Source organism: Aphidius gifuensis, linkage group LG3 (genome assembly GCF_014905175.1).
Source record: "Aphidius gifuensis isolate YNYX2018 linkage group LG3, ASM1490517v1, whole genome shotgun sequence".
NCBI classification, from domain to species: domain Eukaryota; kingdom Metazoa; phylum Arthropoda; class Insecta; order Hymenoptera; family Braconidae; genus Aphidius; species Aphidius gifuensis.
In genome coordinates this window covers 1550546-1564682 of record NC_057790.1, presented here as the reverse complement: position 1 = coordinate 1564682, position 14137 = coordinate 1550546, and the positions used below count along the sequence as shown (strand labels likewise).

Sequence of the window (14137 nt, the reverse complement as noted above, 5' to 3'; positions counted from 1 at the left end):
TTTTAACAAAGTAAAAATGAAAACTTTTTTAATAATGCTATTTTCTAATTTGAAAAATTCCAGGAGGGACAAATTAATTGATTTGCCTAATTACTGAGAAAATTTTTCAAATTTTAAATCCCTATATAAATAGAAAATTAATAAATAAATTACAAGTAATTATTTTGAATTTGTTATTCATTATTTATAGCCATTTAAATTCATCTAAATAATTGAGTGGTACATTATCAAGTTAATTTTATTTGTATTATAAAATTCACATAATATTATTAATATTTTTTTTTTAATTGAATTCAACAATTAAATATAACAAAAGGTGAAAAAAATTTAACTATTTATACAAAAAAATAATCAATTATTTTGCACGGTTGCTTTAAAATTTTTGATAGTTTTGTTTTTTCATTTCGAAAAAATTTTTTTCAGTTTTGATATATGTATAGTTATTTTTTAAAAAATATATAACTCAATATTTAAGTAAAAAAATAAAAAATAATCTTTTACAATAATTTTACTTATCAATTGTGCAAAATATTAATAATATATAATACATCCAAAGGTAAAATTACTTAAACTTTTAGTATTTGTGCCATTTTCTAATTTGAAAAATAACAATAGGGACAAATTGATTGATTACTGAGAAAAATTTTTCAAATTTTAAATCCCTATAAATAAAAAATAAATAAAAAAATTACAAGTAATTACTTTGATATAATTTATAGGCATTCAAATTAATTTAAATAATTGAGTTTTATATTATCAAGTTAATTTTATTTGCGTTATAAAATTGACATAATAATTTCCTAGATAATTTGGTAAACTGGTACATCAGTTAAACATTGGCTGTTCTTCTTAAAATTTATTTTTTTTTTCAGACAAATTATAAGAAAATCCATCATTAGACGCAGTTTTTGGGCTCACGAAATCAGTAAATAATATTCAAATTTTTCAGCATACAATAATCCAATCAAAGTTTTTTATTACATTCAAAAATTTATCAATGTGATTTAACAAGTAAACAAATCATTACATAATTTTTTAAAACAATTCAAATATTATAATAAAAAAATAAATTTGTTTTCAACGTAAATGATATTAAAATTTATTCGTTGCTAGTATTGTAGACGGGTGCATCTTCATAATTTCCTGGTGGGCTATAGTTACAAACTAAATAAGTGTTGTACCATTGACCATCAAAATATTTAGCAACACCACAACCGATGTTGGTTGTTGTACCCCAAACTAATTGCGAATAATGACCAGTGCTCATGCTGAATCTAAAATTAGAAAAAAATATATAATAGATTATTTATATTATAAAATAAACAATTATAGAGGATAAATTTTAAAACAAATTATCTTACTTATAGCTGTAAACACCTTGTGGATTGAATTTATCGACTTCATCATACCACATTGTAACGAGATCAGTCATGCTTGAAATGTATCCATTAGAAGCTGATTTACTGGCAACATTTTGGCCTGCTTGTTCAGTCTCTGTATATACATTCATTTTACAATTATTTTCATATTACATATTGTTTATTATTTTTTTAAAGACTATTATTTGGAATATTCAACAACTTACCAGTATTTCTACATTGATCATGACCGAAACTACACTGACTTGCCCATCGTTGTGCTACTTCTGCTATAGAATCATCCCAAGTCTATATAAAAGAAACACAAAACAAAAGGAGAATAAGAATACAATATTAGCTGTTTTTTTTTATTTATTATTAAATGTTTTAAATAAATTTAAATGTAAAAAAAAATAACTTACAAGTGGTGGAATATCTCCGGCAGGTTGTCCACCACCATCTCCACGTGATTCTTGTCCACTTGCAACTTTTGCACGAAAATCATTATGAACCTGTACAATTTCTTGTTTTTCTTCTTCACTCAGCTCAATTGATTCAACTTCACCACAAGCTGAAGCTGCTCCAGGATCCTAAACATTTGAAAAAACACATTTAAATTCATGTAAAAACAAGTGGTCAATTTTTTTTTATTTGTTTTATAAACGAAATTTTGAAATAAATACTTACAGGATAAAGACACATAGTTTGAGGTTTTCCATTACATGATTCTATATTGCACCAATCTTGTGCCGAAGAAAAACCAATAAGACTCACAGCAACTACGAGCAAACTAAAAAAACCAGTCATATTGGATTGATATTTTTGATTAAATCAAGCTCAATAATTAAATGCAACAATAGAAGAAAAAAACTATAAATATTTAACTACAATATCAACTATTTATACAAAAAAAAATATATTATCAATCACGGAAAACTAATAAATTATTTGTAATAATTTTCAATAATTAATGCACAATTTTTCCTGTCTTATCTTTTTACGAAAATTGTTTTCCGGTTTTGATATTATGTACAGTTAACTGACATTAAATGTAATTATTCTTCAAACAATTTGTAACTCAATATTAAAGTAAAAAAATAATCGATAATCGGTTGCAATAATTTATACTTATCAATCGGGAAAGGAAAAATTCAATACACTTTTTTCTATAATTATTATTTACGTTCTTTAATGCCATTATTTTTCACAAGAAGATAAGTGTTTGATTCAGTTTTATATTATCAGTATAATAATATTTTTTTATTTATTTATTCCTTTTTTTTAAAAAAAAAAATAAACATAAAAACTTTTCTAATAATTTCTATCTTGTAGCTAAATTTCCAGAAGGAATATAAATGAAAATTAAATTTGAAAATGCAACAAAACAACAAAGAAGTTGTCGAGATATTTCTCAATCAGCATGCCAAAGTAGATGATAACAAAAAAGTTGATTTAAAATGATAAATTATCATGAGAAATAAATAAACAAATACAATAAATATTATTTAAACGTTTCCGTACCTTTGGATATTTTATTAAAATATACATTTCATCCAAAATACAAAAAGAAATGAGAAAAAGATATGTACAATATTTTTTTGTTATACTTTAACATAATATTAATATTATTTATTATTTTTTTTCGTTGTCAAGCTAATTATATTGTGGCAACAATTAAAAAATAAAAAGAAAATTAATTTAGATAAAAAGAGTGTCATAATTAAAATGATAAAATGAAAATTTTTATAATTAAAAATTATATAATAATTAATAACAATAAATTTTGTAAATGATAAATTAGTGTTTCAAATTTATTTAAAAAAAAAAAAAAACAAAACATATTTCTATTTGCAAGCATGATAAAAGTTTAAGGTAATTACAATTATTTTTTAATTAAATTTCGTGTGTAAATATTTAGAACGATGTATCACTGGATAAGGAACAAACATACACACATTCATACATACAAATTTTCTAATTTAAAAAGGAAAGAAAAAACAATTTCATCAGTCAAATTATTGACAAAGAAAAAATTAAAAAAAACAATAATTTAATAATTCAACAACATGATATGATTAGATTTTTTGAACGTTTCTCTCCTTATAAAATCAAATATAATTAACATTTTTTGTTGTTGCTTATTTTCTTTTTGGTTTTTTTTTAAATAAATTTTTTATTTTTTCGTCATTTTTATACTCAATTAATTATCAAATGAATGCTTTTTCTTGTAATTTTTTTAACATGATTTTGTAATAGTTATTATTATTATCATTAACAATAGGTTTTATTTTTTTTTTTAAATTTTCTTAAAGGCACTCTTGACAGTCGGACACTTCCAGTCGTACAGGTCATCGAAATTGAAAGAAGATAAAAAATACAATAAAATAATTAGTCGTACAAGAGGACCAACTACAACGCTATATATAATTTTTTTTTGTTGATAATATTAATAAATAATTGATGTATCAAATAAACAATAGTTAGTGATTGATAATAATTATTTAGATATGATTGTTGATTGCCAAAATGATATGAACATTGTGATTGAAATTTATCATGTTTTTTTTTTTTTTGTGTGTATATCGGCATTAAGGCACAAAAGACTCTCAAGTTTTCTATTTAATAATTTCGATTGAGTCTATACCTCTACCCGATTTCTTCACAATTAAAATTTCTAAATAGATTAATTTTTTTTCAATTAAAAGTACGTGTTATATATTTTTTTTAAATATATATCTTTTTTTTTTTTACGTCAAATTTTGACTTGATAATTTTTTCCTAAACATTTTTTTTAACATATTTCTTTTTCTAAATTTTTCTTTTTTTTTTGCCTAATTAATTTAATATTATTATCGTTTATTCACATATTTTATTTAACCATTGATAATATTCGGTTTTAATATTTTAAATATTTAACGAGCTTAATTATGTACATGCTCTTATAAAAAACAAAAAAAAAAAAAAACTTCATTGCAGAAGTTGTTATCGATTGAGAGATATAATTTGATAAATCACTTATTATAATTATTTTTTCCTACCAATAAATAACATCACTGAACTTTTGAAGGTCATTTTTTATGTCTCTTATTGTTTTAATTATTATTATTTTCACAAATTCATCTAGATAAAACAAATCACACGTTGATATGGATTTTTCAATCAGTCAAATAATAGATTTTCAATATCTACCTCATGATTGTAAAATATGTTTAAATAATTAAAAATATTTGACAATAGCTGACAAATATTTTTATCATTTTCTAAATGATATATATTTTTATTCACTATCAGATCAATGATATGATTATTAATTGACTGTGACAATATTAATAACGCCACTCGTTCAACTCAATTTTTCCATATTTTATTTTGTGTTAATAAATGATGACATCTCAGGCCAATAACAGACTCTAAATAAATGAAAAAGATATTTAAATTAAATACAAATGTCTAGCTAAATAATAAATAATCATCAAGATAAAAATTCGTAAAATACTTACGAGATTATTCAACAGCAAAACCACAAGTTTCTTCAACAGCTTGTGTTAATTTATCAAGCATTTTTTGATAACACGGATAAGTCTGTGGTATGTCTATTCTATTGAAGCATGTGTGTGCTTTTGGTAAATTTTCACTTGGTGCATCAACTGCATGAATTGTAAATAAACGTGGTCCAGCAGCACCAGTTGAACCTAGACCAAAAAATTCAATTAAATATCTATCAAAGATTATTTAAATCATAAATAATAATAAATAAAAAGACACATTACCTTGTAATGCTTTAAAGCCTTGAAGTGGTACCCTTGAACTACCAGTTACAAATTGTAATAATCTTGCTCTCATTTCTTCACCATATGATTCGACAATTTGCCAAAACCATTTGACAACTGGTGTATCAGGTGTACAATGTTTTAATCTAGTATGAAGTTTCCAATCAGCTATATCAATACTACCTAAACCACCAATAACAAGTTCAAGTTCACGTTCATCAAATGGACGTAATAATTGTGGTGGTATTAATTCATGAAAACCTTTTTGTAATGATAAAAATTGTTGTTCAATACCTCTCATAAAACGATAATTAACATACAACTTAACATATTCAAGTTTATTTTCTTCATTAACTGTAATATCTTTACCACCAGGTTTAAGTTCATGATTACGTAATACACCAAATGAACTATGTTCAACTGAAAATGATGAATCAAGAACATCATCAATACTATTTTCTAACATCCATGTTAAACTACGATGTAAATCTGGATCAACACCTTCAATATCATTTAATGTTATACTTTTATTTAATAACATTTTATAAAATGGCATTGTAAAACCACCATCAACATGATGTCCATGAAATACAGCAATACCAATTATTCTACCAGCAAAATGAAAATATGATAAATGTTCTGGATTAATACCAGAATCTGGATTAATTTGTAATGTATAATTATCATCACGTGAATATTGAAATAAACCATATTGTGGATTAAGCATTTCATGTGATAATAAATAAAGCCATTCACGTGCAACACCACCATAATCAAGACCTTCTTCACCACGAAATTTAACCATTAAACGTTTTCTCATATCTTTTGGACGCATTTTCATTATTAAACGATATGATTCTTCAAATATTTCATTACGTGATACCTCAAGACGACAATGACCACTTTGTGGTTGTAATGCATTTAATTCACCTCGTAAACATTTTAATTTTGCAACAAGATCACGTTTATATTTTGGTAATAATTCACTTTCCATTAATTCTTTTGGTAAATCAGATATTGTTTGATTTATTGTTGTACTATTATTATTAATATTATTACTATTATTAATGTTATTTATATTGTTATTTTCATTTAATGATAAATTATTATTTGTTGTACTTATTGAACGATTTAATGAATGATTAATAATAATATTTGGTGCAACTGAACATGTTGTTGTTGATATTGGTGCAAGAGGTGGTGGTGCTTCATTATTAACACTATTATTATCATCATTTCTTGTTGTTGTTGAATTACTTGTATTACCAATTTGATTATTTTGTTGTTGTTGTTGTTGTTGTTGTTGTCCATTATTATTTTGACGTTTTAATAAATTATTTATAATTTGAGTTGATAATCTTGGATCAGTAAATTGTGTTGTTTTATTATTATGATCAACAAAATAAACTCTACCACTTGGTGTTTGACGCATTTCCCAGCCACTTGGTAATGGTCCTAATTCATTTGCTAATTCATTTGCTGGTAAATCACGAGGTATACGTGGATCATGCCATGTTGATGCACCACTTGGTACATGAAAAAAATAAACTTGTCCCTGTTGTGTTTGTCGCATTTCTAAAAAAAAAATTATATTAAATAATAAATATACAAAATCAAAGCGTGACAAATATTTATACTTTCTTTTTTTTTCTTTTAAATTATTAATAATTCATTGTTGTGGAAATTTAATTAGACATTATTAGAGACAACATAATAAAATAAAATTATTGAATATTAAATAAAAATTAACGTACCATAACCACGTGGAAGATCAAGTGGTTGTGATTCATTTCTCCTTTCACTACCACCATTTCTACTTCTATTTTGACGACTTGGTCTACGTGGTTGTACTGATGTTTGTATTCTACCATTAACAGTTGAATTTGTTGTATTAATATCATCACAATTTCTTGCTCTTCTTTCTCTTACACTTGATGATGATGATGATGTTGTTGTTGATGATGATGATGTTGTAACTGGTGATGGAGGTGGTGGTAATGGTGGTGGTGGTGTATTTTTATTACTTTGATGATTTTGAGTTGGTGTATTTCTTGGTGTATTTTGAGCAGAATTATCACGACTTGATACTCTATTTGGTGTTATATTACCATTCCATAATTCTTGACTTCTATTTAATGATGTATTATTATTATTATTTTCAATTTGTGCTGATGGTGAACCACTACTACTTGGTGATGTTGGCTCAGATAATGATAATGCTGGTGGTTCTGGTGTTGTTGATATTATACCATTATTTTTTCTTGAATTTGGACGTGTCCATTGTGTTGTTTTAGTATAATGATTAACATAATATAATCTACCAATTTCAGTTCTTCTTTCTTCCCAACCATCTGGTAAATCAGTTGGACAACTTAACTCACCAAGCACATCAACAACAGCATTATGACCAACTGTATTACTCACTGCACCATTATGTCCATCTCTTGATAATAATGATACAACTATTTGTCCTTTAATAACATCAGTATCATCTATTTGTGCTTTACAAAGTTCTAAACGTTGATCTATTATACCTCATTTAAAAAAATTAATTAGTTATTTTTTTATAAAACAAAAACTTGCATAAATAATAAAAAAAAAAAAAAAAACATTTTAATAAACAAAAAATACTTACATCCAGTATCTTTGAGTCTTTGTATTGTACTTGATTGTATTTTAACACATCCTAAAAAACCACCTCCTTGTTTTTTATGTATTTTTCTGTGATTCCAGACTGATATGGTAATTCCATCATTTTTACCAATATATCTACTCGACACAAAAAATAAAATAAAATGACATTGTGTTACTTTGTCAAGACAAAACCAACAAAGAAGAAAGAATATAAATAATGAAAAGATAAGATTAATAATAATATTTATTTATAAAAAAATATTTGTTTACTTACAAATCATAATGCTGATTCCACTTGGGGTCGAGTGTCGCTTTACAAGTTTCAGTACTATGACACTGTCCCGAACCATCGACAATAACCTTGGCAAATGGATCAGGGAGTCCTACAAAAAAAAAAAAAATATCATTATCAATAAATAAATATTACTAATATCAATATTACTTGAATGAATAATAGTAAAACTTACGAAATAAATCTCTTCTTGCTAAATTGCGGGCACAGAGAACTGTAAATAAATTTAAAAAATTATTATTAGTAATTTCTTTATTGTATCATTGACATAATTATCATGTGTAATCAAGGATATGTACACTTTGATGTCATTGAAAATAAAAAGTACATAAATAATTATAAAAATACATGAAAAAATTAAAAACTTGAAATTTATTTTTCAATGTAAACTGTCATAAAAATTAATGTGTCAACTGGTAGCCTAAATTTCTTAAATAAATAAAAAAAACCAAATTGTTCCAATGAATGATCTCATGATGAAATTATTTGTCTTTCTTGTGTTTTAAATTGAACAAAATTAGTCTTGGAAAAAAAAAAAAAATCTATATAAATTTCTCTGTAGCAATTAAACAGCCTCCCAGTGTGATTAAACACACAGTGGGTATTTTTTTTATTTTTATTTCATGTTTGGTGCTTCATAACCAACAAGAATAAAATATAAATTTACAAAAAAAAAAAAATGCCAATAAAACATAAATAAAATGGTGAAAATAAACAGTCTAGCCAAGTGAAATTTTCAATTATCATCAACAACATCATGAGCATCATCATGTACATAAAAAACATAAAAAATATAATAAATATATAGACTTGATTGTTGACTATGACAAGAATTAACTCAACATTCCATTCTGCCTCAATATGAATGATGAATATTTAATAATGTTCAACAACGTCGACTATTTTGTGTGTTACTTAGGGGATGACGTTTATTATCATTTATTATTGTCAATTGTAGATCAACAATATTTAATCTGCCATATTGGCGTTGAATGAAAATTAATTGTCATGGTCAGTATAAAGTAATTTTTTTTTTTTTTTAAATCAGTATCATTTTGTTGCAACAATTTAGAGCATTATATTTTTTTTTTTTTCAATCAATTCTTTTCATTTGTAGATTCAAGTGTTTTTTTTTTATTTTGTTACGTTTGTTTAAAATAATATTATTATTTTTAAATTTATTTATTTATTAGCTTTATTCTAGGGCGATAACTTTCACAGTAGCATTAAGAGGGGGGCTTTATTCATTGTGACTTAATTAATTAATGTCTCGACCAGTCACTCATCAATTTCCTGTCCCCCATTTTTATATTTTTTTACTATATTTATTATTAATTGATTATTCAACAGCTGGTGATACGTTAATATACTTTTAATTATATGAATAATGTTATTATTATTATTTAAATAAATAAATTATTAGCTGGTCAATTATTTTTTGTTGTATTTTAATGTTGACTTACTCGTCAGGCGTATCTTGATCGCCCCGTTTCTCCTGCTGACACCAGGATTCGACATTATTCACAAACATTTAACGAACAATATCCGAGCATTCGGCACTTTAAACTATTATTATTTATAAACACAATAAATGATATTTTATTAAATTATAAAAATTTTAGAAAATTAAGATAGCACCCGCGATGAGCCGCGGCTCTCTCGACACACCAACGCAAATCAACACAGCAACACACACAACAGCAGCGAAATTATTATTACTTTTTTTTATTATTATTTCGATTGTGAGGTTTTCAAGTATTCGATACTTTCGACTGTATTAACCATCTGTCGTATCTCGATTTGGTCGACAACATGGAAAAAAAAAAGCAACATTTCGATAATTATCAAAGAGGCCAAAGAGGGGAGAGATCAGGAGAGACATCCCGCCATTTTGATGGATTCTTTCGTGGCGGTACACTAGATGGCTATTTTAAAATAATACTATATTATTGTTAATAAAAAAACATTATAAATTTTTTTTTTTCACAAGATTTATTATTTATTTAATTAACTATGTTGTTACAATATTTCTACACATATCAAAATGAAGAAACACTTAGGTTATTAGCCGTTTTTTTTTTTTTTTTTTTCCTAAATATAATGAATATTAATGATTTTTTTTTTTTTTTTAAATATTTGTACGTGTTAATGTGAATGTTTATGACAACAATAGACAATTATTTTTTAGTATTCTTTGTATCTTGTGATGTAGAAAAATATTACGATTACAATGCTGTGATAGAATAGATAATCTTTTTTTTTTTTTTGTTTGTACTTAAAGCTAAACATAATGAAACATCGATATTACATATATTGATAAAACAAAAAGGGTAATTATTATAATTAATAATAATAATTGAAAAGTAATAGTATTTTTTAACTTGAAAAAATAAAAAAAAGGAAGAAAAAAATAATAATAAAGAAATAAGGATATTAAGATAAATGCACACACGATGAAGTTGGTGTGTTTTGTTTTTTTAAATTATTAAATAATAATTTATGATTCTCCACGGAAAGTCAAGAATGCATCAGCAATAAGGATGAGTCCTTGAATTCCAGATAAGATACCTCTTGAGACACCAGCCATGCCGCTTTCTTGTCCTTGATAGTGAAAGAAGGTGACAAAAGCAGTGAACATGAAGAGAACAACACCAATAAGACTGAAGAACAAGTCCTGTAATTAACACAAAACAAATTGAATTAATAAATAGAAAATTATTATTATTATTAATAATGATTAATAATTAATTTAAACATACCACTCTGCGATTAACTGGTGTTCCCATCAATGCACCAGCTGTAACACCAACCAAGATGACAACATATCCAAATGTTGTACCAGTTGAGATGACCTCTTTGAATGCACCTCCATCAATGTATTTTGAGCTGTACAACAAAACAAGAAGGATCACAGCCAATATCTGTAAATAAACAAAAAGATATCATAGATTATTATCATACACATGGCCAAGTTCATGAACAATAATCAAGCAAATTAAAAAATCACAACGAGTCATTAATTAAGATGATAAAAATAACAACATCGTAATGTCATGATAAAAAATAAATGTAGGAGTGGCAATGAATCACAACACGCACAGAGTCATTCTCAATAATAAAATCAATCAAAAAATATATTTTTCTTTTTAGAAAAATATTTTAAATAATTTACTGTTCTAATTTTTTTTTTTTTTGTTTAAATTAAGTACAATTTTTATTGGCCTATTAATTGGCATGATGAAATATTCACATTATAATGACAAAATGAAATAAAAGTTGAAGGAAAATGAATATTAATCAATAATTTCTTGGTCATAGTTTCGAATGATGGATATTTTTATTTTTTGAATTAAAAAATAAATGTAAAATGGTTGAGAGTTTGATGTTAAAATTATTTAGAATTTAATTTTCAACTGATAATATATTCAGGTATTATAAAAAATCATTATCACAATTTCTTTAGGCAAATGAATATGTTAAACACACACATGTATTGATGGACAATGTAATATGAATATCCGACCTACTTGTAAACGTATATATATTATTTTTTTTTTTTTTTATATACTTGGTATGAAAAATTTACGTGGCCACGTTTATTCATGCTTATAGCACAAGACCTCGATTTGAATAATTTCTATATAAAAACTTACCAATTCGATCAACTTGATCATTGATGTTCTTGTGAAAGATGCCATTTTGATCTGAAAAATAAAAACAAAAATTGTATTAATAAAAATAATTACAATTAATTAAATAAACAATTTATAAATTAAATTAACAAAAAGATATGTCGTTTAACTTGAATTTATATTTTTTTTTTTTCAATTTTAAATGTTGTCTCATTGATGATAATAGTAAAATATTTAGATAATTAAATAGGAGAAAATAAAATTATGTGAAAACTTGTTGCGAGCAAGAATTCCAAAGGCCATCTGTTGCAGATGAAAGAAAAAAATATATAAATAAAATGAAAAAAGAAATTAGGTGGGTCAGTGGAACACAAAGTCAATAACAATTGCATTGGTGGTGATGATGGTGATGATCATGATGGTACCAAATGGAATAACACAAAAAAAAAAAAAAAAATCATAAAGACAATAAAATAAATCCGGACGTGACTCATATTAACAGCATTATTTTGTACTTATTGATATAATTTTATGGCCTGAATATTAAATTATTATTGGGCGGTGTTTGCTTTAACATTTGAGAATAATAAATTATCTCTAATCAATAAAAAACATTGACAAATTTAAGGGTGACATACAAATGAAAGGTCTAAATAATTTTTTTTTTTTTTTTTTCTTTTAATTTTAAATGTAAAAAAGGAAACACGCGATGAACCGATAAGTGCGTAGTGGAGAAATTATTATTTACGTTATCCTTTTGTGAAAGAATATTATTATTATTATTTATTTTCTCATTCTCTTGTTCTTTACCCGCGCCCTTTTTCCTACGTCGTTGTTTTTGCAAATTTAATTTGAAAAATAAATTTAAAAGCGCAATAAAATGACAATTAAAAAATGGCAATATAAAATTTAACCAATCATAATTAATGTTAATTAAAAATTCATTATATATTGATAATTATTTGTCGATTTAAAAATAAAAATTTTTGTTATTTTAAACTGACGCGGATATTATGTTCTCGACGCTTCGGTCTCGGCGTCCGCGTCGCAATTTCACATTTAAATTGTTATTATCTCAAATATTAAACAAAAAATACACCCACAATTAAAAAATTACAATTTTAAAAATAAGCTAAATAAAAATTATAATCTCATAATGTAATTTACATCCAAATCTAATCATCAAAGCCATAAACGAAAAAAAAATAAATGAAGATAAAAAAAAAAAAAAAAAAAAATGAAAAATAAAATTCCCCGTTTTGTAAAATAAATAAACAAAAATAAAAATTAATTTTTTCAATTTAAAATATCAATTATATTAATTAATAATTAAGCAGGAATTTAATGAATTTATTAGTATTTTTATTTGATATATTAGGGTGTGTACTAAAACAATTATACATCGCCCAAAATTAAAATTAAATAAAAATAAATTTTAAAATTTGAATTTATTATAAAACATTTTGTTTGAATAATATTAAATAATAAAATATGAAATAAAAATGCAACAGGTAGAGATATTTAGAGATAGCGTCGTTACTTACATTTTAGTTTATCTTGTTTTCTTCTTCTAACAAAAATAATTTGTGTGATGATAAATTTACGAGTGCTTGTTGAGCAATGTTTAAGCTTCGAAGGTTGACGATGAACTGATCCCTTCTGTGGGTGCGCGATCTGAGTCCTGGACGCGGTGGCGGCGAATACGATTGAATACAAATGACAGAGAACGACAAAAAGACAGCACAAGAAAGACGCAGACAGAGCGAATCACAAATGAAAAAAAAAGAAACGACGAGAATAAAATAAAAAAAAAAAAAAGACGTTGGAAAAACGGTTTGGTGTGTGCCTATGGAGTGATGCGTAATATGTTTGTATTGTATGTGTGTTGTATCGTCTTCAAATGTTTTCTTTTTTTTTTTTTCTTTTTAAATTTACAAACGTAAAACGTATATGCCCGCCGGGGTTCTTGTGTTTTTCCTGGTATTGGGATCTGGTAACGCAGTACGTGTCGATGGTCGGATGGTCGACCGGCTTTTTTTTTTTTTTTTTTCGACACAAAAACAGACTTTATTTACTATTTGCTTCCTTGTTTATCATTTAGAAAAATAATAAAAATAATAAAACAAATAAGAGCGCCTAGACAAGACTAAATTTTGAAGAAAAAAATTGATAAAATATTTATGTCGAAATAAAACAGCTGAAATGATATATTAATTTTATTTTTACTTCCTTTTAATTTTTGTTTTATTTTTTCGTTTATCTGCATCTTGATAACGGTTGAAGGCTTTCTGCGAAAAAATTAAATAATAATAATAGTGGATAAGCTGATTTTTTTACTTTAAAATATTTCTATTTCTATTTTAATTTGGTAAAATGAAATGATTGATTTTTTTTTTTATTTCGATTATTAATAGAAAATAATATTTGAATTTTTAATGCTGTAAACTTGCG

General features: G+C 25.0%; 3 protein-coding genes across 4 annotated transcripts; all 3 read right to left on the bottom strand.

Moving 5' to 3' along the window:
• Nucleotides 1-1099: 1099 nt before the first annotated feature.
• Nucleotides 1100-2245, bottom strand: LOC122853510 (venom allergen 5-like). The gene is made up of 5 exons (XM_044154010.1): nt 2046-2245; nt 1781-1948; nt 1586-1667; nt 1362-1494; nt 1100-1274 (listed from the first exon to the last, which is right to left on the bottom strand). The coding sequence occupies exons 1-5, from the start codon at nt 2163-2165 to the stop codon at nt 1100-1102; spliced, it is 678 nt and encodes a 225-aa protein (XP_044009945.1). The 5' UTR covers nt 2166-2245.
• A 1383-nt stretch (nt 2246-3628) lies between these two features.
• On the bottom strand, nt 3629-9820 carry LOC122851303 (E3 ubiquitin-protein ligase SMURF1). Of its 2 annotated transcripts, none has more exons than XM_044150437.1 (8): nt 9518-9820; nt 8230-8268; nt 8037-8145; nt 7764-7897; nt 6883-7662; nt 5129-6703; nt 4859-5050; nt 3629-4768 (listed from the first exon to the last, which is right to left on the bottom strand). In XM_044150437.1, exons 1-7 carry the CDS (start codon nt 9570-9572, stop codon nt 4863-4865), a joined length of 2880 nt encoding a protein of 959 aa, XP_044006372.1. In that variant the 5' UTR covers nt 9573-9820; the 3' UTR covers nt 3629-4768; nt 4859-4862. The 2 variants fall into 2 exon arrangements, with proteins under 2 accessions (XP_044006372.1, XP_044006373.1); XM_044150438.1 differs by having other exon boundaries at nt 6883-7653; nt 9518-9819.
• Nucleotides 9821-10145: 325 nt separating this feature from the next.
• LOC122851302 lies at nt 10146-13363 on the bottom strand. The gene is made up of 4 exons (XM_044150435.1): nt 13231-13363; nt 11708-11758; nt 10814-10975; nt 10146-10728 (listed from the first exon to the last, which is right to left on the bottom strand). Exons 2-4 carry the CDS (start codon nt 11750-11752, stop codon nt 10552-10554), a joined length of 384 nt encoding a protein of 127 aa, XP_044006370.1. The 5' UTR covers nt 11753-11758; nt 13231-13363; the 3' UTR covers nt 10146-10551.
• Nucleotides 13364-14137: the final 774 nt, after the last annotated feature.